General features: G+C 38.8%; 1 protein-coding gene across 3 annotated transcripts in view; it reads left to right on the forward strand.

Annotated features, from left to right (window-relative positions):
- The window catches only part of cacna2d2a (calcium channel, voltage-dependent, alpha 2/delta subunit 2a), a 157,187-nt gene that overhangs the window by 88,368 nt on the left and 43,903 nt on the right, over nucleotides 1-24,916 (forward strand). For 2 of the 3 annotated variants that reach the window (XM_077602132.1, XM_077602133.1), the window contains exons 5-6: nucleotides 11,989-12,033; nucleotides 16,972-17,110. In XM_077602132.1, the coding sequence (XP_077458258.1) occupies nucleotides 11,989-12,033; nucleotides 16,972-17,110 (184 nt within the window). The remainder of the gene's footprint in view (nucleotides 1-11,988; nucleotides 12,034-16,971; nucleotides 17,111-24,916) is intronic. The other variant, XM_077602134.1, reaches the window with a different exon arrangement.

Genomic DNA, 24,916 nt, shown 5'->3' on the forward strand with positions numbered 1-24,916 from the left:
GCGTTTTTCCCGTATTTTATGCATTTTATCATTTCAAACTGCGTATGCCGTATAGCAACTTGTGTGGGAATTTTTTTATTATAATTTTTGTAAGCAGTCAAGCAGTCATACAGCGACATCTACAGAATCTTCAATTTAGTGCATACTTATTCAGCACCCCGTACACTTTGTAGAAAATTTTAGACTTTTACGTGCGCTATGTGAGTAAAAATGTGCCGTGTTGCCTTTGTACGTTTTTTTTATCGCTTAATAACGGGAATCACAATCATTAATAAGGGGAGCAATTGGCCGAGGTTGACAGGTATGAGTGTCATAGCATAGAAAACAACCTTTATCGGCATTTGGTGATTAACTTTTTATCAATTTTCCTTCTTAACGCTCGTGAGAATTGACTGACTTAATCCAGCTAGAATCGTATTATCGTTTTTTTAGGGGGCGTAGATTTTTTCCCCCCGTCTCTACATTATGGAAAGTCAGTTTTACAAACACTCATCAAGCTTCCCAAGCACCGACTGCGTCCGTCACGACTGACGCAAAGTGCAAACACATTGGACAAGATTGGCCAGAATAAAGGACGGTGATTGTGAAGATTGTGAAGAGACATGTTATTTCCATCAGATTGTGATGTGGCAGCCGCCGTACGGTTGAAATGCATTAGCGCTAATAGCCGTGCCATTACAGAGTCATGGAGACGAAGGGGAGAGAGAGAAAGGGTCTTGCTTGATGGCTTGATGAATCTGGCAAAAAGAAGTGACAAAACTCGGCGCCAAGTGGGAGGGAGGAAGAGGTTCCAGGGCAGAAAGTGCACCAGACGGAAATATAGAGTGCCGTCTTGCAGGCCGTTTAGTGCAATTGTCACTCACTAATCAATCAGGCCTTTCATCATTGGATTGTGAAAACATTCGCATTCTTTCTTTTTCTCAGTCAGACTTTTTTTTCACTCGGTCAGACACTTTTGTAACAAACGATGTGGATAAGTTTCATTGTAACCTAGCATTCCCAGGTTAGAAGTGGTTAAGAACTGCTGCAAATATTTGCAAATTTATGGATTCCTCACTTTTTGTTGATGTCCCTTTTTAACCAGGGACAGAAAACACAGACTCCTACTTTTTAGACAAATCCAACAAGTTTAAAATGAACTACGACCATCCGTAGATTGCCGACGAGAGAGTAATTTGCAACAGGAAGCATATGTACAACCTAATTTGTCACATAACTTCCCTTATTTTTGGGTTAAGTGAACCAGAATTATTTTTTTTTAACTTTAATTTTCAGCGCTAATTTCAAAAAGTTTCTGGCATACAGTGAATTATTGCTATTTAGGCCTGTCATGAGACTTTTAATTCAATATTTGTCTTGAGATACAAGAAAAAATTTGAGATACGAGTAAAATTCCGAGCAATCTTTGCCTTGAGATACGAGTAAAATTCTGAGCAATCTTTGCCTTGAGATACGGGTAAAATTCCGAGCAATATTTGCTTTGAGATACGAGTAAAATTCCGTGCAATATTCGCCTTGAGATACGAGACCAATTTTGAAATACGAGTAAAATTCCGAGCAATATATGCCCTGAGATACGAGTAAAATTCCGAGCAATATTTGCTTTGAGATACGAGACAAATTATGATACGAGCGCACTGTTTTTCTTGCTGCATCTCCTCGTATAAAAATACCTACGAGCACTGGGCAGAGAGTCGCATTTTTTCCGTTTTTTTTATTAGTCAGTGCAAATAACGGTAAAAACTGAATAGTGTCTCATTTTAGTATTGAACATCATAACCATTAGATAGTTATTCGTTACTCTGTTAGTAGATGGTGAATTAGAACCAAAAAAACAAAGTTTTTTCATTGTAATTTCCTGTTTTAGGTGTTTTTTTCATAGGGTGGGAATGAATTAATTTGTATTTAGCTCATATCTATGGGAAAACTTGATTTGAGATAGGAGTAAATCGACATACGAGCTCGGTCCTGCAACGCATTAAGCTCATATCTCAAGGTATTGCTGTATTACAAACAAACATGTGCTAGCTCAATTCAATTATCTCCTTGGCCCCCTGCCCCGACTCTGTCCATCACTGGTAAAACTAGACGTAGACATCCTGCAGCAAAAGTGTCGATGAGAGCGATAGCGGCCAATCGTGTTGTCTGCTTTAAAACGCGCTGCTTCAAATCCTGGCTAAACTTTGTAATCACAAATAAATTGTCCATTTTTGCTATGGGCAATTTCATTCGTGTGTATCCTCGTGTGTGTGTGAGGGATCTATTTTTATTTTTTTTGCCCAACCTGTTGTGTGTTTTAAGGAAGCCGTAAACAGTGTTATCAGCGATTGCTGAGGCACAAAATAGACGTCCATCTGTTTTGCAACTGGAAGGGAAATAATGACAAGTGGGATACCTGGGGAAAATTGCAAACCAGTGGACGGTTAAGCTATTGTTGCTGGTGGGTTTTTTCTATTGTTGTTGTCATCATTTTCTTCTTTCACGGCTCTCCACAGTTGAAATACGGTTGCCGTGGTGATGGAGCAGGGAAGGGATTTTAATCTTGATTGGGAATGACTCCTATTTATAAGACGTACTCTTAAAGGTTGAAATATTACAGTGGTTATTTTGGCTATTATGGCTCGCATGTTGTTTTATCAGAAAATCTTATATGGTATTTTTTGTCGTTGGTTTTTACTATTTGTCATTTTTTAAAACACAAAGTTAAAAAAGAATGACAGTTTTTGACATTGGTATTTTTTTGTCATTGGTTTTTACTAGTTGTCATTTTTAAAACACAAAGTTAAAAAAGAATGACAGTTTTTGACCTTGGTATTTTTTGTCATTGGTTTTTACTAGTTGTCATTTTTTTTAAACACAAAGTTAAAAAAGAATGAGTTTTTGACCTTGGTATTTTTTGTCATTGGTTTTTACTAGTTGTCATTTTTTTAAAACAAAGTTAAAAAAGAATGACAGTTTTTGACATTGGTATTTTTTTGTCATTGTTTTTTACTAGTTGTCATTTTTAAAACACAAAGTTAAAAAAGAATGACAGTTTTTGACCTCCACTTTAACTTTTTGTCATTGAAAAACAAACGGAAAAAATGGATTTTTTTTCTTGCTCTTTAACGTTTCTATTTACGTCATACATTTTGGTATTTAGTTTTTTTTTTACTAGGTCTACAATGTCTTGTGTGTCTTATGTCTGTCTTGCTACTGCAACCAAAAAATTCCCGAATACGGGATGAAATAAAGTTCTAACCTAACCTAATAACAGAAATTGCCCAAATACCATGTGAGATAAACCATCGCTATTGACCACGTAATTTGTAACATATTGTTTAAAAAACAAGAAACAAAAAAAGAACAATCACCCCCACTAATCGTTCAGTGAACTCCAAGAATTGCGTATTTTTAGTTACCACGTACGAAAATGATTTAACTGCATGCGTGTATGGCGCTGAAGCGCACGGTCTTTATCATTTGAGCGTGTTATGATTGAAACCATGAGACAAGTTCAGGCCCGAGTATGGATTTAGCCAACAGTAATGCGGCATGCTCGCCAGAAGGTACGGTACGCGGACCCTCCCTCTGTTAAATCCCACCGATCGATGGTCTTGCCTCGCAGGAGATGCCGATCAATAGGCAAGTGAAATGCAGCATTTTCTACATGCTCACGCACACATTCACATGGTCATCACCCGTGAAATGTTATTTGATTGGCTGAACCCGTGGCCCCTCGGCTCCCCCTCTTTTCACAGCAAGGTGATAAGTACCGACATCAATACAAATTTGGTCTATGTTTTTTCCCCCATTTTAAAAAATGTATCTAATATTAAAAGCTGCGGTGTAAGTTTTCTCCGAAAACTAAATCTTCATTCCACACTGAGATTTCGTGAAATGTGAGACAGAGATCGGCACGATGTGCTCACGGCACCCCCTAAAGGCAACGCTTATTGGTTTAAATATATAGATCAATGATTAACTTATGATAAGGAAGAGAAATAATATTTTGATTGGTAAAAATGTTTTTTAAGTGGCCTCCAGCTTTTCAAAAATCAGTTTTCGAAAAAGAAAACATCCAAAGGAATCCGAGTTGCGGAAGTTATCCATCGTGAACATAAATGTTTATTATAAATAGATTATGAGGCCCCCAAAGGATGTTTTGTTAAGTTGTAACGAATTGAATTGGATGATTTTATTGTCATTATACAAGTATAATGAATATTTAAAGCTTTGCCATGAAGTGCACGAAAATAACACCAAACGAAAAAATAAATAATAATAATAAATATGCAGTCACATTAGTCAGCAACATAAATGTGTGGAGAAGTGCACAAATAAAAACAACAAACAAACAAATAAATGATAATCAAAAGTACTCATCATAATAATTACTCATTATAATAAATAGTTATCAACATAGATGGGTAGTCAACAACATAGATAGGTAGTCAACAACATAGATTGGTCGGCCACAACATAGATCGGTCGTCGACAACATAGATAGGTTGTCCACAACATAGATAGGTCGTCCACAACATAGATAGGTCGTCCACAACATAGATAGGTCGTCCACAACATAGATAGGTCGGTAACAACATAGATAGGTCGGTGACAACATATATAGGTCGTCGACAACATAGATAGGCCGTCGACAACATAGATAGGCCGTCGACAACATAGATAGGGCGTCGACAATATAGATAGGTCGTCAACAACATAGGTCAGTAACAACATAGATAGGCTGGCGACAACATAGATAGGTCGGCGACAACATAGATAGGCCGTCAACAACACAGATAGGTCGTCAACTTAGTCACGTAAATAAGTTGTTTGTTTTGGCTGTTATGGTCCTGTAGCGCCCACCAGGGGGCAGCAGGTTTAAGACGCACGTACACTCTGTTTACCACAGGTGTCAAAGTGGCGGCCCGGGGGGCCAAATCTGGCCCGCCGCATCATTTTGTGCGGCCCGAGTAAGTAAACCATGAGTGGCAACTTTCTGTTTTAGGATCAAATTCAAATTAAGATTATAGATGTATATTATATTTCCTGATTTTCCCCTCTTTAAATCAATAATTGCAATTTTTTATCCATTTTTTTTCTTTTGGTGTTTTTAGGTCAAAAAACATTTTGGAAAATCTAAAAATAAATATATAAAAACATTTTCGGTTTTCCACTTTAATATTGAATATAATTATTAAAAAAATGTTTCCATTTGAAATGAAAAAACAAATGATTATTAGATATTTTCCCTTAATAAGAAAACAAGTTCAAATAAACAGTTTTATATCTATAAAAAACGGAATATTTAGGGCTTTTGATCCAGTTTTTATAATCATATAAAAAATATCTGAATATATCTAAAATGGTCCGGCCCACATGAAATCGAGTTGATGTCAACCCGAGTTTGACACCCTTGCCGTTTACAAAGAATGCAGATTATAACGCTACCTTAATTTTTGTAGTTGCTTGTAACTTTTCACAAGCAAAATGTCTCCCTTTTGCTTGTGTGGGAAAGCAAAAAATGTTGAAAATTGTGCAAGTGGTGATCATAATGTTACTGGTGGGTGTTTACAGACATTATGAAGTATTGGGGTGAAGCGTACATAATTGTACTTTTGCACTTGTTAAGCTGTGTCCTTGGTGCAAATGGTGCACCAGCTGTGCTCATAACGTCAAAGGCAGCCTTCCATTTGTCATTTCAACGTATGTGAGGGACGGCAAGGAATCTGATGGAAGTGATTATGGGGTCGGAAATAACAGGTTTCCTTTTTTTCCCGGGCTTTGATTGTTGATTGGCCCACTCGGAGGCGGCCTTTAGAGAGAGAGTGAGGGTGGGGTGCTGACTTGAGTGCACTCGCTGAAGGTCTGGCAGCATTATAATGGTTGAGGAAAAAAAGACTCGGGTAAAATGAAAAGCTATTCAGCAATTTATAGAAAATGGAACCTGTACCTGACAACATTTTATTCCCGGTTTCATATCAAGAAGAACCGATAGCTGCTTAGCGATATTTTTTTTTGAAATACTTATTTGATCTTGTGGCTAAATTTGGAAGTATATTGACAGAAAAATGAAATGGATTTCTGATTTTTGCTTATTTTTCTGGGAAAAAAGGCAATTTTGCCCAAGATTGAATTGAATGCTGATTTTACTTAATTTTTCTAGAAAAAAAGGCAATTTTGCCCAAGTTTGAATTGAATTTAATGCTTTTATTGTCATTATACAATTATAATGAGAGTAAGCAGTGTCAAAAGAAGCATATTTTTTAAAAATAATGTGTGGTGGTTTTTTGGGTGCTTTTTAACAAAAGACTAAAAATGGAAAACATAAAATTGCGATATGGTAAATTTAAATCATATCTTAAGGCTCTACTCCAAGGGTGTCAAAGTCAGGTTGGTTCACGGGCCATTTTAGATATAATATTTAGATTTTTTTTATATAAATGGATTAAAAGAACTGGATTAAAAGACCTGAATATTCCGTTTTTAATAGATCTTATACAATGTTTATTTTAGCTTTTTTTTTAAATATTTTTAGATTTTACAAAATGATTTTTGAACTAAAAACACAGAAAAAAATGATTAAAAAAATTACAATTATTGATTTAAAAGGGGGAAAATCATGAAATGTAATATACATCTATACTCTTCATTTTAATTTGATCCTAAAACAGAAAGTCAGAACTCATGATTTACTTTCCCGGGCCACACAAAATGATGCGGTGGGCCAGATTTGTGTCCTGCCCGCTGCCTGTAATTCACTGTGATAGGCTCCAGCACCTCCTGCGATCCTTGAGCATAGAAATTAAATAAACCACCGAATGCATTAAAATCATGTTGATTTTCCCTCAAACTTATTTTTGTAGCCATTTTTCATAGGTTAGCCTTTCTGTTTTTGGTATATTTTTGTTAATACGTTCCAAATAATGAGTATCTATGTGAGGGTTAATGAAGAACTGAATGGAATCCTTTATTGTGTTTGATATACTGTCAGTTTCTATTAGAAAACCTGGCGCAGGGAACGATGGGGAGTCTATTGGGGCCGGGAGGGTGTTGTTGGGGGGTTACGGGGGGTTTCTTGTGTATCTGCATGCATGCCTGCATGGCCCCAAGCGACTTGAGGCACTGAGGAATATGTTCTCTAATTATAAAATCATTAGCAGGTGTCCGCAGGAGATATGAATATGACTGTAATCTGTCTCCACCCATGATTGAGCGCTTGTCACACTCAAATGTCAGACCTTTCCATGACAGCCTTCTGAGAAATGATTTGGTGCACCAGACACACATCATTTGAACAAATGGCTTTATTCTTGCAAAATACAGTCTTACCTTGAGATATGAGCTTAATGCGTTCCGGGACCGAGCTCGTATGTCGATTTACTTGTATCTTAAAGCAACGTTTCCCATAGAAAGGAACTAAATACAATTTACAGTGGTACCTTGACATATGAGTGGCCCGACATACGAGTGATTTGAGATGCGAGTAAAATTTCGGGCAAATATTTATCTTGAGATACGAGACAAATTTTGAAATACGAGCAGACAGCAGGCTTTTTCAGTGTTTTTTCCCCGTTCGTCAGTGGCGGAGCTTGCTTGCTAATACGAGAGGAGTATATACTACTTCTGATTGGCAAGTGGTCATGCGTTATCCTATTGTGAGGACATTTGTGTGCATCATTTTGGGAATATTTTGAAGGGAAGACAAAAGCAAACAACCCTCAATAGGTTGCATCTGTAAGTCAGGGTGGAGGCGGGGCAAATAAAGCCAACCCGGGAGTAGAAAGGTATCAAAATGTCAAACTCAATTAGAATTAAGTTTAGTGTTAGGTTCGATTACACTTATTTCTGAGTGTGTCCGTCATAATCCAAGTTCATTTAAATTTGTTTGTTATGTTACGAGCGCGTTGCCGTGCAAAAAGTCTCCCCCCCCCCTTCAAAATCCGTATATTTTTAGTACTATTAAAAACATTTTAGTAATATTAAACCACTAATTATGTGTTACTTTATTAATAAATGGCGAATTAGAACAAATAAAACATTTTTTTCCAATCCAATATCCTGTTTTTGGTGTTTTTTCAGAGGGTTGGAACGAATGAATTAGTTTTTAGTTCATTTCAATGGGAAACGTTGGTTTGAGTTACGAGAAAATCGACATACGAGCTCAGTCCCGGAACGAATTAAGCTCTTATCTAGAGGTACCACTGTAATTCGTTCCCACCCTCTGAAAAAAAACACCCAAAAACAGGATTACAGTGGGAAAAACCATCTACTAACAGAGTAACAAATAACTAGTGGTTATGATGTTTAACACTAAAATGAGACATTATTTAGTACAACGTGGATTGTGCAGAAAGAGAGAAGGGGAACACGTTTAGAAATTTTGAGATAAGACACGGGGAGGAGGACAGATGGAGCAAACGGAGGAAGATAACGTTGTATCATAAAGAAAAAGTCATGTAAGAGGAGGGGTGCCAGGGATCATCACCTGGCCCCCTCAGTGTTTGTCTGCTATTTGGAGTTTGTGAGTCCACTCGGCATGATGGATTTAATTTATTGATAAAGCATCGTATGCCACTGGGAATTTGTCGGCCTTTGTGTGGATTTTCTTTGCCTTGCAGACTCTGCTTTTTATGGGGAAAAAACGGGTTTAAGCCAAAAAATCTAGCCCGTAGAGACCGACTGCAGAATGAAAGGTTTTTGTATTTTAATATTGCACTAAGATTAATATTAATGTTGCTGTTTTTCGTAGAAGATTATCCATAGTGATGGCCCGTGGAGAGTGTTGAATTGTTCTTTTGGGAAAAAGTTAGACCTTCTTTAGAACTTTATTTCAACAAATGAGTTCTATTTAAAATTATTAAACATGCATTGAGCACCCCTGAGACACTGTATGACTCGAAAATAGATTTTTATTTTCAACATTGTATTCGGATATCACTGGCGACACACACTTGATTTTCTATCATCCATTTTAAGTCTGCTCAACTCTGATTGGCCAAAACTAATCCGACTGCTATACAACAGTTCATGAAAACTTTGTTGATTTGCACCAGGGAAATTTGACATGCATTTCAACTGCTTTATTTTTAATAGGACTTCCCGTTAAGTTAATTACATTAATTTCATTGTTTTATTCAAACCCGTAAGTAAGTGATCACCTGTGACCTCGTATACATTTCAAGATGAGCAGATAAATGCTTTTATGCTATGGTTATTTGAAATGACCATGTGCTACTCTAAATCCTGATCGACAAACAACCATCAAAAACGATCAACCACATGACTAGAAGCACCAAAAAATGATCAACTACGGTCAAATTGTGGCACTCGTATGGTAGCTTGAAGGACAAAATCCTATTGAGTTACATTTAAATGAGAAAATTAAAGCATTTTTTAAACAGGAGATGAAATTTTAACTAGCAAAAGGGCTGTTTTCATCACGAGGGAACATTAACGTTATTTTACTGGAAACTGCTTGAAATAAAGAAACGCAGTGATGTTGCATTCTTGGAAGTGCGGCACCAGTCTTACCAGGACTCGGCTGTAAATCAATCCAGCTGGCAGACACAACAACATTGCCACTGCGTGTCTTTCCATCTCTCTTTGCCGAGTCTATTTTTAGCGCCTGGCAGCCGCCAAGCTCGCCATCCCCTACTGCACTCGCCACCCATCTCAATCTACCCCCAACTTCATGCCTTTCAGACTCCATTCGCCATTCTGACCTAGTGACCGAACCCAACGTACTCCCCGAGTGATCCGCTTAGATGCCTGAGCCGGCCTTCCCGACAGACTCGGTTTTTATTCCCGCGACAGTCATCCGCTAGGCCACTCCGCCCCGCGTTCGGCGTCCCTGGGAGTTCCGATCTACGCCTCGTTAGAGATGCCTTCGATGGCTGACTTTCAGATTAGACCTAGAGGCGAGTAAAAATTCCCGGCAACGCGCAGAGTCTAGAACTGTGGCGACAAACGTGTTTATCCAAGCGCGAAATACGCCTAAGCCCAAGATTCAAATCCGCTCGGCAGGAGTACCCTCATCCGACCGTGACCACTGGACCACCTCCACTGCTTAGTCCCCGCACTGCCTTTTAAAGTCGTCAAATACCAGCCCCCACAGACCCCGTAAAGTAGAGACCATGACGACAAACCACCTTCAAAAGTTTGAGATCAGGGTGCCGATTGCGTAATATGTTCAGCCACCCCAAAATGGCAGTTTTTCAGGATTCTATCATTTTCGTTTCACCTTCAGTTATTCAAGGAGGTCAATTGAGAGTGAGCTCTTTTCTAGAGAGCCGGTCGCGGGGCAAATATGCGGCCCGCTAGGGCGGGACCCGGACATTTCGCCGACGGACATTTCGTCGATGGACAATTTTCGTTTTATTTATTGCCTTTAATTTTAATGTCAGAGTTCCTTTAAACTCTCTCTCTCTCATGATTATCATTTTGAGAGAGAAAGATTACCTGGTTGATCGCTTTCAACAAATTACTTATGCAACAAAACAATCGTTCGCGAGGTTGAGGTTAGGTTAACCCTAACCACTAACCTTAACCACTAACCTTAACCACTATCCTCTAACCCTAATCCTAACCAGTAACCTTAACCACTATACCCTAACCCTAACCTTAACCACTATCCCCTAACCCTAATCATAACCACTAACCTTAACCACTATCCCCTAACCTTAACCACTATCCCCTAACTCCAATCCTAACCACTAACCTTAACCACTATCCGTGAACCTTAACCACTATCCTCTAACACTAATCCTAACCAGTAACCTTAACCACTATACCCTAACCTTAACCACTATCCCCTAACCCTAATCATAACCACTAACCTTAACCACTATCCCCTAACCCCAATCCTAACCACTAACCTTAACCACTATCCCTTAACCTTAACCACTATCCCCCAACCCTAACCTTAACCACTAACCTTAACCACTATCCCCTAATCCTAACCACTAACCTTAACCACTATCCCCTAACACTAACCTCAACCACTAACCTCAACCACTAACCTCAACCACTATACCCTAATCCTAACCACTAACCTTATGAGTTGTCCGTCGACGAAATGTCCGGTGACGAAACGCCAGCGACGAAATGTCCGGTCGACGAACTGTCTGGCGACGAATTGTCCGTCGACGAATTGTCCGTCGACGAAATGGCCGGTCACGGCTAGGGCAGCGGTCCCCAACATTTTTCGCACCACGGACTTCCTAATGGGGAGGGTAACTTAAGACTAAATTGTGTGGGGGTGGCGTCGATGCACGAAAAAATCCCATGTCCCAAGCATTGTAACAATTATTTATTATGATTATTTTAACAACTTTTCTCATTTCAAGTAGGAAGACAAGATTAAAAACATTAATATTTTTTACTCTGACGAACCAGTGGTTGAGGACCACTGCGCTAGGGGGTCCGATCGGGGGTTGTTCTTCCTGACGGCCACTTTGCAGCTCATTCATACTTCACATACAGAATAAAATCTTTCATTTTTCACGACAAAAAAATGTACCATTTTCTCCATCAAATCACGTTATTGGATTGGATTGGATAACTTTATTCATCCCGTATTCGGAAAATTTCGTTGTTTTGATGGACATCACTGTTTCACTGAAAAAATGCCTGACCCAAAATGCTTGCTGAAATCTGAAAAAAATGTTTGCTTAAAATGTGGGTACAAGACGACTAAAAAGTCATTCTTCCCATATGCCGATGCTTAATTTTCCATAATTGTCACATCACTGCGTCACACAAAATGCTTGAATCACCGTTTCAACATGTGTGGCGCAGTGCATTGGTCAACACACTCCATCCATTTTTTTAGGGGTGCAAACTAGCGCTTTGTCATCATCACACTACTTCTCCTGTGTTCTGTGATGCCGATTATATTCTCACAAATGTGACGGAATATAACCATGACTTTCTCTCTCTTCCCGCTAAGCACTTCCAGGATTCTTCCTCACATCAGCCTGTCTTTTCACTTTCTTTTCTGCACAGGAAAATGCCATTTCATACTACGATTCCAAAGCGGATTCGGACTATGTGAGTACAGAATGGACTGTTTTACCCCATCCTTTCTTACCCACGTTTGCCTGCCTGCTTCCCAAAATCGAGCAAGCGACCGACCCCTGACCTTTTCTCCCGGCCTTCCCGCATCTTGTAGCCCGAGCTCCCCCCATCAGTGGGGGCTGTTTTTGTATGTTGACGCTGCTTTGTGGTGAGATGGTGTGGCAGAACGTCGGACAAAACCGATCTGCATGTGTCCTCATGTCGTAATTCCGAAGCGTTCCGATTGGGTAGCTGACCTAAAACATTTTTTTCATGGTATCAAATCTTTTTACAAAGTCTTTTAACTTGATTTTTAAACTGGTAATTTTTATTATTAATATTAAGGTAGTGGGTGTTCCCAAAAATTTTGTTCTATTTTAGTATTCTATATTGGAAATGTTCCTTGTTGTTAGATTAACGTTTGCTGGGAGAATTTTTGCTTCCAAAAAATTGTGTTTTACTTATTATATGAGGGTTCTATTTACTTCTTTTGCATAATTTTCCCATGTTATGGAGACCATTTCCCACACAAATATACCATTAGCTTTCTGAGATGTTTCATATATATATATGATAACTTTTTAGAGTTTAAAAGCTGAAAAAAAATGCATTAAAATGTTAGTCTGCACTATTTTTTTGTTTACATTCGAACAGCTGTTCTGCAGATGGCGATTATTTCTTAAGGCCAGCGAGAATTGGCAGCACCCAACAGACTCTAAAGCATGTGTCAAAGTGGCGGCCCGGGGGCCAAATCTGGCCCGCTGCATCATTTTGTGTGGCCCGCGAAAGTAAATCATGAGTGCCGACTTTCTGTTTTAGGATCAAATTAAAATGAAGAGGATAAATGTATATTAGATTTCCTGATTTTCCCCCTTTTAAATCAATAATTGTCATTTTTTAATCCATTTTTTTCTGTGTTTTTAGTTCAAAAATCATTTTGTTAAATCTAAAAATATATTTTTAAAAAAGCTAAAATAAACATTGTTTTAGATCTATAAAAAACTGAATATTTAGGGTTTTTAATCCAGTTATTTTAATCCATTAATAAAAAAAAAATCTAAATATTATATCTAAGATGGTCCGGCCCACGTGAAATCAAGTTGACGTTACAGCGGCCCTCAAACCAACCCAAGATGGACACCCTTGCTCTAAAGTTTAAAGAAAAATAACGAAAAATAATTTTTAGAGTCTAAACATTATTTTTCGGTGACGGGAACATGTCGCTAACTTAGGAATTTTTATTTATATTTATTTTTGGGGGGCATCCGGTGCATTTATGCGTGTCATGAGACAATTTTGATTTTCCAAAATTACCTTTAGGCAGTCAAAGGGTTACCAATCACGATCTTAAAACCGCCCATCCCTATCTAGATTGAACTTACCCTTCATCGAGAAAACTTCAGGAGTCCGTTCTAGTCCGTTAGAATTTAAAAGAGTTTCAGGGTAGTGAAAAGTTAACAATGGAGTTTTTATTAAGACATTTCAATCCATCCACCATGTGACTGCTGCACAAACTGCTGGCGTACTGTCGCTTCAGGTTCTGCTTTCCCGAATGTCACAAGCTCGTAGATGTTCAAAGATGGCCGTCCAGAAGGGGATGTGAAGGACCGATACATCACGCTATTATATTCTGTTCGCACGCACCCCTCTTTTGATTAATGACACGTCGCTTTAAGGCCTGTCAGCACGTTTAATTGGGTAGCATCAGTCATCATTAACAAAGCGTGTGCTCAGGGCAAGACACCCGTGACCCTCACTTTACTGACCCCCCCTTAATACAACGCTAGTGAGGACAAACTCAGTCAAAAGTTGTTAAAATGTGAAAATTGAAGTCGCTAATTTAAGGCTCCGCCAATGCCGTGAAATTGTTGAAGTGATTAACAAGTGTCTATGATTTTTGAACTAAAAACACAGAAAAAAATGATTAAAAAATTACAATTATTGATTTAAAAGGGGGAAAATCAGGAAATTTAATATACATCTATACTCTTCATTTTAATTTCATCCTAAAACAGAAAGTCGGCACTCATGATTTACTTTCCCGGGCCGCACAAAATGATGCGGCGGGCCAGATTTGGCCCCCGGGCCGCCACTTTGACACAGGTGCTCTATATGCCCCGCCTCCACCTTGACTTTCAGATGCAACCTATCGAGGGTTGTTTGATTTTGTATTCCCTTCAAAATATTCCCAAAATGATGCACATAAAGTTGATTTTTTTGTATCAACTCTGATTCATGGATGGCTATTAATGTAAGGCAGTTAAAGGTTGTAAATCATAACTAAACATAATGGGGGCGGAAAAAAAATACATTACCTATAAATTTGTGTTTTCAAGGCTCATCAGGGAAAGTGTCATTCTACCCTCATCCAATCATTTTCGATCATTACGGCCATCAATATAACATTTTCTAGCCAATCTCAAGGAACAAATAGACATCAGCATTGTATTCACACACTGAGTTGTATTACACACACTTTAGCTTTAGCCGGTTAGCCGAAAAAAGGAAGGAAAAAATCTTCCAAATGTCATCTTTGGCCTCTTCAACCATTAATGAGGCCTTGAGAGTGAGGAGATAAGAATGAACAAATTGGCTAATGATTCGTGCCAAACAGGTGGTGGGTGGTTGAAGAAAATGAACTAATCAGTCTTTGCTGCCTGCATTTATTCAGTTGCTAATTAGAAACTGCCTTAGTTAATTATGATTGGGGCTCTTCTGAAGAAAGAATGAAAAATGCTCCTCGCTTGCCGACGTTGACAGAATTAATGTCAAGCTGCGCAATCAACAAACATCTTGGTGCTAATACCGTTAACCTATTTCTTTGACGTTCCCACTGAGATCAATTGGATTAATGATCGACGGAAATAATTAACTTGTGCTTTGGCGGTATCCAATGTGGTGAGGCTTTTATCGTGGGTGAAACATTCACAATCCTGACCCCTTTAATGCATTTAAATTGAATAAAACACACTTCTTAAAGTTTGGAAATTATTTCCTAGCACTGGTTAACAACTTTAGTTGGCAAAATTATACAAGTAAAATGTTTTGGTTGTTATTCCAAACCATATTTTTGCCCCCATGAAATTCTGCTAGCTTGATGCTAACATGTTCTGGTTGTTCATCCAAATCATATTGTTTTGCCCCCGGAAATTCTGCTAGCTTGATGCTAACATGTTTTGGTTATTCATCCAAACCATATTCTTTTGCCCCCCACCTGAAATTCTGCTAGCTTGATGCTAACATGTTTTGGTTTTTCATCCAAACCATATTGTTTTGCCCCCCACCTGAAATTTTGCTAGCTTGATGCTAACATGTTTTGGTTGTTCGTCCAAATCATATTGTTTTGTCCCTGGAAATTCTGTAAGTTTGCTAACATGAAATTAACAATGGATATATTAGACAAAATATTGTAAATTATTTAAATTTTATGGTAATGGAAACACTTTAAAGACCTGTTAATCCAATGTTAAGAACGTCAATAAATGCTTAACTGCTAGCTTGATGCTAACATGTTTTGGTTGTTCATCCAAATAATATTGTTTTGCCCCTAGAAATTCTGTAAGTTTGCTAACATGAAATTCAAAATGGATATATTAGACAATATATTGGAAACTATCTTAAATTTTATGGTAATGGCATCACTTCAAAGACCTGCTAATCCAATACTAAGAACGTCAACAAAAGTTCAACTCCGGTTTGACCGCCAAAAAGAAGTTGCTTTCTCTTGTTTGTTGGTCTTTCCTGTCCACTTTGAGACATTTCTTCGGTTTGACTTTATTCGGGGACGTCCCCCCGGCTCGTCCCAACAACAGCTTGTAATTGCATTTTAATAGACAATTAAAGCAGACCCATCAATCACCGCCCCGCTGTGAACATACGCTTTTGATTTAATGAAGCCCCCCCCCAAAAAACAACAGGTTTCATCATGTCAGCTCCGATTAACCCATGCTGCTTTATTTAAATATAACTAATTCATCCGCACAGTTCATGCAATCCACAAATGTTATGATTTCTATTTTGACAAAACAAAAAGGAAAGATCTTCGGATTTGGGTCCTCTTTCATATGCATTCGGTTTTAACAAATGAAGGCTAATGGAGGGTGACTAATAAATAACCTTTGAACAAAAGCTGAGGTCTACTCACAATTGGGAGTTTATCAAAGTGCTTGAAGCAAAAGCAAGCACACATTTCATTTATCTTTGTTTAGTTAATGTAGACCCAAGTGTGACGTGACCTCCCATGTCTTTGTTTTACGGGTTTTGATCTGTAAATGTCTCCTGCTAGGCTATTTTCTGTGCTAACATCTAAGAGAAGCCGCCAGCAGCAGGCAAACACAAATCACTTAGGAATCAACAACTGCTCAAACCGTTGTTTGACAAGAAAACCCATTAAATGTACTCGAGTATTTTTGTTCGGACAAGTCAACTGTGGCAGTTTTCAAATGAATCAGTATTTCATTTTGTTTCTTTCTTTTATACTTTTAAGTTTAAAGCTGCTTAATGGTTGCTAATGTGTTTAGCGGCTACGCCATTGTCAAAGAATTTGACCAATCAATCGACTGCTATGCTTTCGTAACCTTCCAGTGGAGATGTAGAAGTGAGGTCAATCCGTTATTTTGATACTAAGCCTATACGGTACTCGGACGTTTCGTCGAAAGATGTTTGGTCGACCAGACGTTCGGTCGAACGGACGGTCAGTTTTCAGAGGATTCTTTCGTAATTTAGATGACAAACAAAAGTTCTGCTATTTTCGATGACGTGATATGTTAGGCAGCCGTTAGGAATCCAAACAAAAGCCCGTATTTGCAGAACCGGGGCCACAGATGGGCACCGCAAAGCCACACGGGCCATGACAGAACGCATTACCGTATTTGCACGTATTGGTCTATTTGCTCGGATGGATTTGCGTGCTGATTTTGTGTGTTTTTGCAGACGGAGGACGGAGAAGAAGAAAATCCGTTGGAGAGCTCAACATCTCTTGAGTTGGAGTTTGTGGACGATCCTAATTTCAAAAACAAGGTCAACTACTCATCCAGCGCCGTGCAGATTCCAACCGACATCTACAAAGGCTGTAAGCATCCGAGTACTCGCTATTAAAACTCCGCTCAATGCTTTAATGGAGACGACCTGACTTTTACCTCCATTCATTAGCATTAAATTGCTCTGCTGTGTCACGCCGAAAAGAAATGCTAATCATAATGTTTACTTTCTTGCCAGTAAATTAATCCGCAGGGTTAAAAATGATAAACGTGCGCCATGATTTCTCATAGTTTTTTAAATTATTATGATTATTAAGCCAAATGTAGATGGTTATGGGTAAGTGCTTATCCAATGACCTGTAAGAAAGGAACAAACAAAACCACAACAGCAAATTGACATTCGGAACGACTTGCTTTTTAACGACAAGCAGGTACTGACCGCTACACTATAAACTCACACTTCCAACTCATAAATATTAACGAAAAGCAACCCAGATAGTGTGTTAGCCAACAAGCTACTGCTTTGTCTGTGGTACCAGCTATAAGAGAATTGAATTTAAAGCTTTTATTGTCATTATACAAGTATAATATGATTTACAGCTTTCACCACGTAATGCACCAATAACAAAAACAAACACATAATACATCAATAAATAAGAAACACATAAATAAGTAGTCCAAGGGAGATTAGCAGAGCTAAAGTCCAGTTTCTGAGACGTTCAGAGCGAACCACTCGCTGAGTCTATGGACTCAACAATAAACAAACACATAGTTAATCAATATGTAGTAACGATAAATACATAATCGATAAATAGTATTCGATAAAAAAGTGGTCAACATATGTAGTAGAAGTTGTAGTCAACATGGGTAAGTGGTACAAAGTGACCAAAGTGGCTAGCAATAAGTCTTGATTAGGTCCTAGGTGCAGAACTCCAGTTGAGTATGGTGACTGCTCTTGGGAAGAAACTGTCCTTGAGTCTTTTTGTCTTGGCTGTTATGGCTCTGTAGCGCCTTCCAGAGGCCAGCAGGTTGAAGTGGTGGGAGCCGGGATGCGTATTGTCTTTTATGATGCTTCTGTGCTCAGGATTTGTATATGCTGGACAGTGTAGGTAGGGGACAGACAGAGTCTGGTTGTCTTGGTTGTTTAATCCATACTTGTCAATTTATGTTTTTTCCCGTATTTTATACGTTTTTTTTTTTATCATTTCAAATTGTGTACTCCGTATAATTTTTTTAAGTACCGTATTTTCACGACTAAGGCGCACTTAAAAGTCTTAAAATGTCTCCAAAATTGACAGGGCCTCTTATAATCCAGTGAGCTTTATATATGGAAAAAAATTAAAATGTGTCGTTCATTAAGGGTGCGCCTTATAATGCAGTGCGCCTTATAATGCAGTGCGCCTTATAATGCAGTGCGCCTTATAGTTGCGAAAATACGGTAAGTTTTTTTTGTAAAACCAATCTCGTTTTACCCATTTCGGCTCTAATCCGGATCATCTCAATCACCAGTAGCAGCCAAAAATGTCATCGCTGACTGCTAATAGTATTGTCATGCCCTTTCACCTGTCCACCTTTTCATTCTATAAATATAGTGCGTCAGAAAGCTGTCCACTTTGGGAAAAAAAAATAGACTTTTAACTGCAACCTATGTGAGTAAATATGTGCCGCATTGCATTTGTACGTTTTTTTTATCGCTTAAGGGGAATTACAATCATTAAAAAGGGCAGCAATTGGCCGAGGATGTTAATACGTATTCAAACAGTACTGCAGAACTCGTTTGCCTACTAATATTATGTAAATAATGTCATCTTAATCGCCAGCCAGATACGACGGGACATTTGTTTACATTTCAAGATGGCTCTTCCCTCCTCAGACATAATTGCGTATGTTAGCATAGCTTTAGCCTACAACCTTTTCTGTGTACGAGCATCATTGTACATGTCATATGCCTACTCAGACATTGTCATATTGATGCCCCTGCCTTCCCGTGGATCTGCCAAATGGACAAAAGCACACCTTCCTACCTGTCTGTTATCAACTCCCAAGCTTTTTTTATCAAAAAAGACCAAAGATGCAGACTGACGTTCATTTTCCACCTGTCATTTGGCTTTTGTCCGTGTCGTTGCCATCTTTGTGGAACAGAAACGTACAGCAGCTGTCTGTAACAATGCCCCCCAGCCGTGTCTCCAGACACATCTTGTCGGAATGAAAGTGTAGGTGGAGGGCTGCGAGTGATTGGCGGGGTTCGGGGGGTAGTGTCAGAAGCTGAAGCTAACACACAATAGAGCAATCAGGGCCACACATTGTTCCCGGAGCCATTTTGTGGCAGCTCCACTTCCGCCGACTGAAGATATGAGTCGGAGAATAAAGGCCTTTTTGATTGAGCCTGCTGGTGACTTGTGGTCAGGAGCGGTGCAACGCGGGGAATTGGTGTTTAGGTTCTGCTTTAAGGAAGAGGATAAAAAAAATATATATATATTATGATTAAGGTACTTTGGTTGGCTTCTGCCGGGGCCTTCTGCAACGCGGAGATTTTTAATTGAAGAATAGGAGATGAGCCAAGTCCAATATGAAGAGACTTTAGGTCATGGGAAAAACCATGAAGTCCAATTTTTGGTGTCTAGATTAAACTAATGGCAACCTGATGTCGTGAGATTTCTGTGCCAAATTTGTGGTATTACAGTATAGACCACATGTGTCAAAGTGGCGGCTTTTAATCCAATTCTTTTAATCCATTTATTTAAAAAAAATCTAAATATTATATCTAAAATGGTCCGGCATGCGTGAAATCAAGTTGACGTTAAAGCGGCCCGCGAACCAACCCGAGTCTGACACCCCTGGTATAGACGCTGATTCTTAATTCCAACCACAGAAAATTATTGTTTACATCATTTGCATTGGATTGGATAACTTTATTCATCCCGTATTCAGGAAATTTTGTTGTCATAGTAGCAAGAGAGTGAGAATACAGACACAGAAAAATACATCTTTGACATAAATAGGTAATAAGTAAGTTAATAAATAAATAAATTTATAAATAAATAAGCATGTTGCTGAAATATATATACATATACGCATACATACATATACATACATATATATATATACATACATACACATAGATGTACATGTATACATACGGTAGGTCTTAACACTCCATTTGTTTTGTTAAAGTGCCTGACAGTTTGTCACATTTGTGGCCGTTGTTGGTCTCCCTGCTTTTCTACATTAAAAATTTACATGTTAAGTTAGTGGATGACTAAGATTAAAGCGTGTTGATGTAAAAATGGTAGTTTGGTGATGGTGACCAGCAGCCAATGGAATAACAGAAATGCTATTGATTGGTTTCCTTTGATCCGGAAATAAAATAGAATGAAATGTATCTGGTAATTTGCAAGTTACTGTGTGGTCAGTGTAAAAACTGATTTTTGGAGCAGATCGGTTTCGTCTCAGAACAGTTAATGCCAATTATGAAGTGAGTTATTTTTTATCTTGAAAAAACACCACTCTTAAACCTTTCACGAGCGACAGTCCACTATTTTGCACTTTGCCAAACACCGCATAAAGAGACCGCTTTCTTGCTCGCAACAATATGATTTACCGGTCAAAAGCAAAATGGCCGAGTGTGACGGTGGCCTCAGAAAGCGAGAGAGGGAGGGACGGCGCTAGCGATTGAAGAAAAGATAGAAAGAATTGAAGTGAAGGAGAGTGTAACAGATGAGACACTTCAATAATAGAAACCATTTAGAGGCAGGGAATTTTCTCCCCTCCTTCTTTTTCTTTCATTGTGATCCTTCCAGAAGCTAAATGAGGCGCCGTACGTGTCCTGGTTTGATTTGTCTGCCAGGCCCCGTGTCCATTTATTGAGATGGAGAGTGTTCCCTGAGCGCAGTAATGAACCTTTTTATTATTCATTATCCCGCCGCTTATTCCTGCTGCCGAGCCTGCAAACTTTCTAATTAGCTCGGGTCAAACATTCATGCTTTTCTTTTCGTCTTGCTTGCTTACGAGCGAGTGGACGCCGCCACGGCGGATAAGTGCGAGAAACGGCTTTTATTCGCCCCGTGTGGTTGTTACAGACGCGACTGGGAAACGACTAGAGACGAGTCTTGTCCTAATATCGTCTTGGAAATAATCATTGTTTGAATGCAGAAGAGCAATCTTTGGCACTAATGATAATTCGTCTAGAAAATGTCTGTTTGCTTATTATTCCTCTGCTTGTTTTATTTTTTACGGCCAAAACTCGATTGGATCCATCAGCCTTTTGTTTTTTTCCCTATCCAAAATTAGACCAGTAATATTAAAAATGTTTCTGTTGGTGTCTAATTGAATAATTTTGATGTTCTTTTTTAAAAACGATTACAGCCTCAAGTGGAGTGATTCTTAAAGTGTAGTGCAAATACTTTAGTGAAATACCGAACTTGAATACATTGAGTTGAATGGTAGTACACCAAGACATTGTTTCTAAATATTTGGGGAAAAAATGAATCAAAAGTAGAGTGGTACCTCGACATACAAGCAATTTGACACACATTCAACAACCCCCGATGCAACAATCATTAGAACAAATGGCTTTATTCTTGCAAAATACAGTCTTACCTTGAGATACGAGCTTAATGCGTTCCAGGACCGAGCTCGTATGTCGATTTACTCGTATCTCAAATCAACGTTTCCCATAGAAAAGAACTAAAAACAAATTACAGTGGTACCTCGACATACCGAGTGGCCCGACATACGAGTAATTCGAGATACGAGTAAAATTTCGGGCAAATATTTATCTTGAGATACGAGACAAATTTTGATATACGAGCGGACAGCGGACGCGAGAGCCTGCTCATAAGAACATCATGGCCACTGTCTCTGGTCGCAACTCCCTCGTGTAATGTCTCTACGAGCACTGGGCGGAGCATTGCATGTTTTTCAGTGGGTTTTTTCCCGTTAGTCAGTGCGAATGGCGGAGCTTGTTCGCTAATACGAGAGGAGTATATACTACTTCTCATTGGCAAGTGGTCGAGCGTTATCCTATTGTGAGGACATTTGTGTGCATAATTTTGGCAATATTTTGAAGGGAATACCAACTCAAACAACCCTCGATAGGTTGCATCTGAAAGTCAGGGTGGAGGCGGGGCCAGATAGAGCCAACCCGGGAGAAGAAAGGTATGAAAATGTCAAACTAAATTATAATTAAGTTTAGTGTTAGGTTCGATTAAACTTATTTTTGAGTGTGTCTGCATCGTAATCCAAGTTCATTTAAATTTGTTTGTTATGTTACGAGCGTGTTGCCATGCAAAAAATCATAGCACTCATATCTCGAATGTAAAACTTCATTTAGGTCGCTCGTATTTCAAGACACAGATGGAATTAATAAACCCAAATTTTCCATGACATTCTCTTGCATTCCACACCTATATTTTGTGCCTTTTCCAGAAATCTATACCCGGACAAAACTCAATACAACTACACACAGCAGTACATAAAGTATAAAAATATGCATTAATAGCTCAAACGTTTAAGCTCCCTCGCTTTCTCGGGCACATTTTGCCAGTTTTCTCGGCGCATTCCTGATAACGGCGTCAATTGCCACGCTGTAAAAATGACAACGTAACATATTGTATTGTGCCAAAGGAAAGGGCGCCGTATGCAGTGGATTTAGACGTCACATTTAATGAAAGGTCTTTACGCATCCATTGGGGGGGCCGGCTTTATACCCCATTGCGAGCTGTGACTGCTTATTGTCAGATGTAACATTCATGACGGGCTTATCGGGACTGTACAGTAAATCCATAACAAAAAAATAGGGGGGCAAAAGTGACATTCATTTTACTGAATGTTTCGCTATTAAAGTTGGCGATTACAAGTGCCTGGAGCAACAGACTTTGTTCTTTTTAGGCATGTCATCGGATGACGACCGGTTTAGGGTAGACCTCACTTTTAGTGTCAAAGTCAATTGGAGTCCAGCTCACCAACAACAATAATAATGTATTTAATATACAGTGGTACCTCGAGATACGAGCTTAATGCGTTCCGGGATGGAGCTCTTATGTCGATTTTTTTCACAACTCAAACGAATGTTTTCCATAGACATGAACTAAAAACAAATTCATTCGTTGCAACCTTCTGAAAAAAACACCCAAAACAGGATATTGGATTGGAAAAAATGTTTTATTTCTTCTAATTCGCCATCTATTAACAAAGTAACAAATAACTAGTGGTTTAATAGTACTAAAATGTGTATAATAGTACTAAAATTAGACAGATTTCATGGAGGGGAGAGAGGTAGAGAAACTTTTTGCACGGCAACGCGCTCGTAACAAACAAATATAAATGAACTTGGAGTATGATGCAGACACACTCAAAAATAAATCTAATCTAACCTCACACTAAACTTAATTCTAATTTCGTTTTACATTTTGATACCTTTCTTCTCACAGGTTGGCTCTATTGGCCTCGCCTCCACCCTGACTTTCAGATGCAACCTATCGAGGGTTGTTTGCTTTTGTCTTTCCTTTCAAAATATTCCCAAAATGATGCACATAAATGTCCTCACAATAGGATAACGCACGACCACTTGCCAACGAGAAGTAGTATATACTCCTCTCGTATTAGCGAACAAGCTCCGCCATTGGCACTGACTAACGGGAAAAAAACACTGGAAAAAATGCAATGCTCCGCCCAGTGCTCGTAGAGATATTACACGAGCGAGTTGCTACGGGAAAGACAGTGGCCATGATGTTCTTATGAGCAGCCTCTCGTATCTCAAGATAAATATTTGCCCAAAATTTTACTCGTATCTCAAATTGCTCGTATACAGGGGCCCTCATATGTCGAGGTACCACTGTATACAACTTTCCTCCTTACCTTAATGATTCAATCCGGAACTTGTTTCGCCCTTGAAACAACTCAACTCCCCCAATTCCTCCCTTCCCTGTTGATCTAGAAATAATCAAAAGTATCTCTCAAACAAAGCCTCATTGCACGAGCTGATGAAGTCTGCTTCTCGTCGCATCTGTGACAACTAAAGGCACCTCCTTGCGATCGATTCAAATGCCCCGAGGACCGTGATCATGAGAGCAGTTGGTTTGCCGGCCGAGTGTTTTTGTTTGTCACGCCGCGGGTTTCTGCGACCCTGGAAGAAGCCTTCTACCCTGCCATGTTGCTCACGCCTCACAGGAGATGCAACTCAAGTCCTCTTAGCATCAAATTTAAGATTTAAACGTGCGTAGGGGTGAAGATGATGGAAATAGACATACGAAGGAAATGCCTTTAAAAACCAAAGAGAGGTGTGCAAAAAAAGACTATGGCGTAGCGTAGCATGTGCCCAGTGAAGGAGCGCTATCGTTTCCCTGCACGCTAATTAAAATAGCATGCTAAATTCAACCGGCAGGCTCACAAATAACAGTTGGTGTGTTTGTTTTAGGAGCAATTATTAGGTGTATGGCATATTACGCAAGTATATCTCCTACAAGATTAGCATTTGGAAACCTTGTCTTCCTTTGTGACATGTTAATAAGATGCTAATAGTGCTAGCGCTGAGAAGAATGCAAAATTCAACAAGTGGTTCCCAGTTAAATGGATTCAATGTTGATGTAATAAATTATAATGAAATTGGGATTTATGTTATTCTGGTTTTAAATGTTGCTTTTTTAATTTTAACTGCAATACATAAGAGGGAACAAATAAGTTCTTAATGCAAGGGTGTCAGACTCAGGTTGGTTTGCAGGCCGCTTTAATGTCAACTTGATTTCACGTGTGCCGGACCATTTTAGATATAATATTTAGATTTTTTTTAAATAAATGGATTAAAAGAACTGGATTAAAAGCCCTGAATATTCATTTTTTTATAGATCTAAAACAATGTTTATTTTAGCTTTTTTTAAATATATTTTTAGATTTTACAA

The sequence above is a fragment of the Stigmatopora argus genome, chromosome 6 (assembly GCF_051989625.1).
Source record: "Stigmatopora argus isolate UIUO_Sarg chromosome 6, RoL_Sarg_1.0, whole genome shotgun sequence".
In the NCBI taxonomy this organism is placed as follows: Eukaryota; Metazoa; Chordata; class Actinopteri; order Syngnathiformes; family Syngnathidae; genus Stigmatopora; species Stigmatopora argus.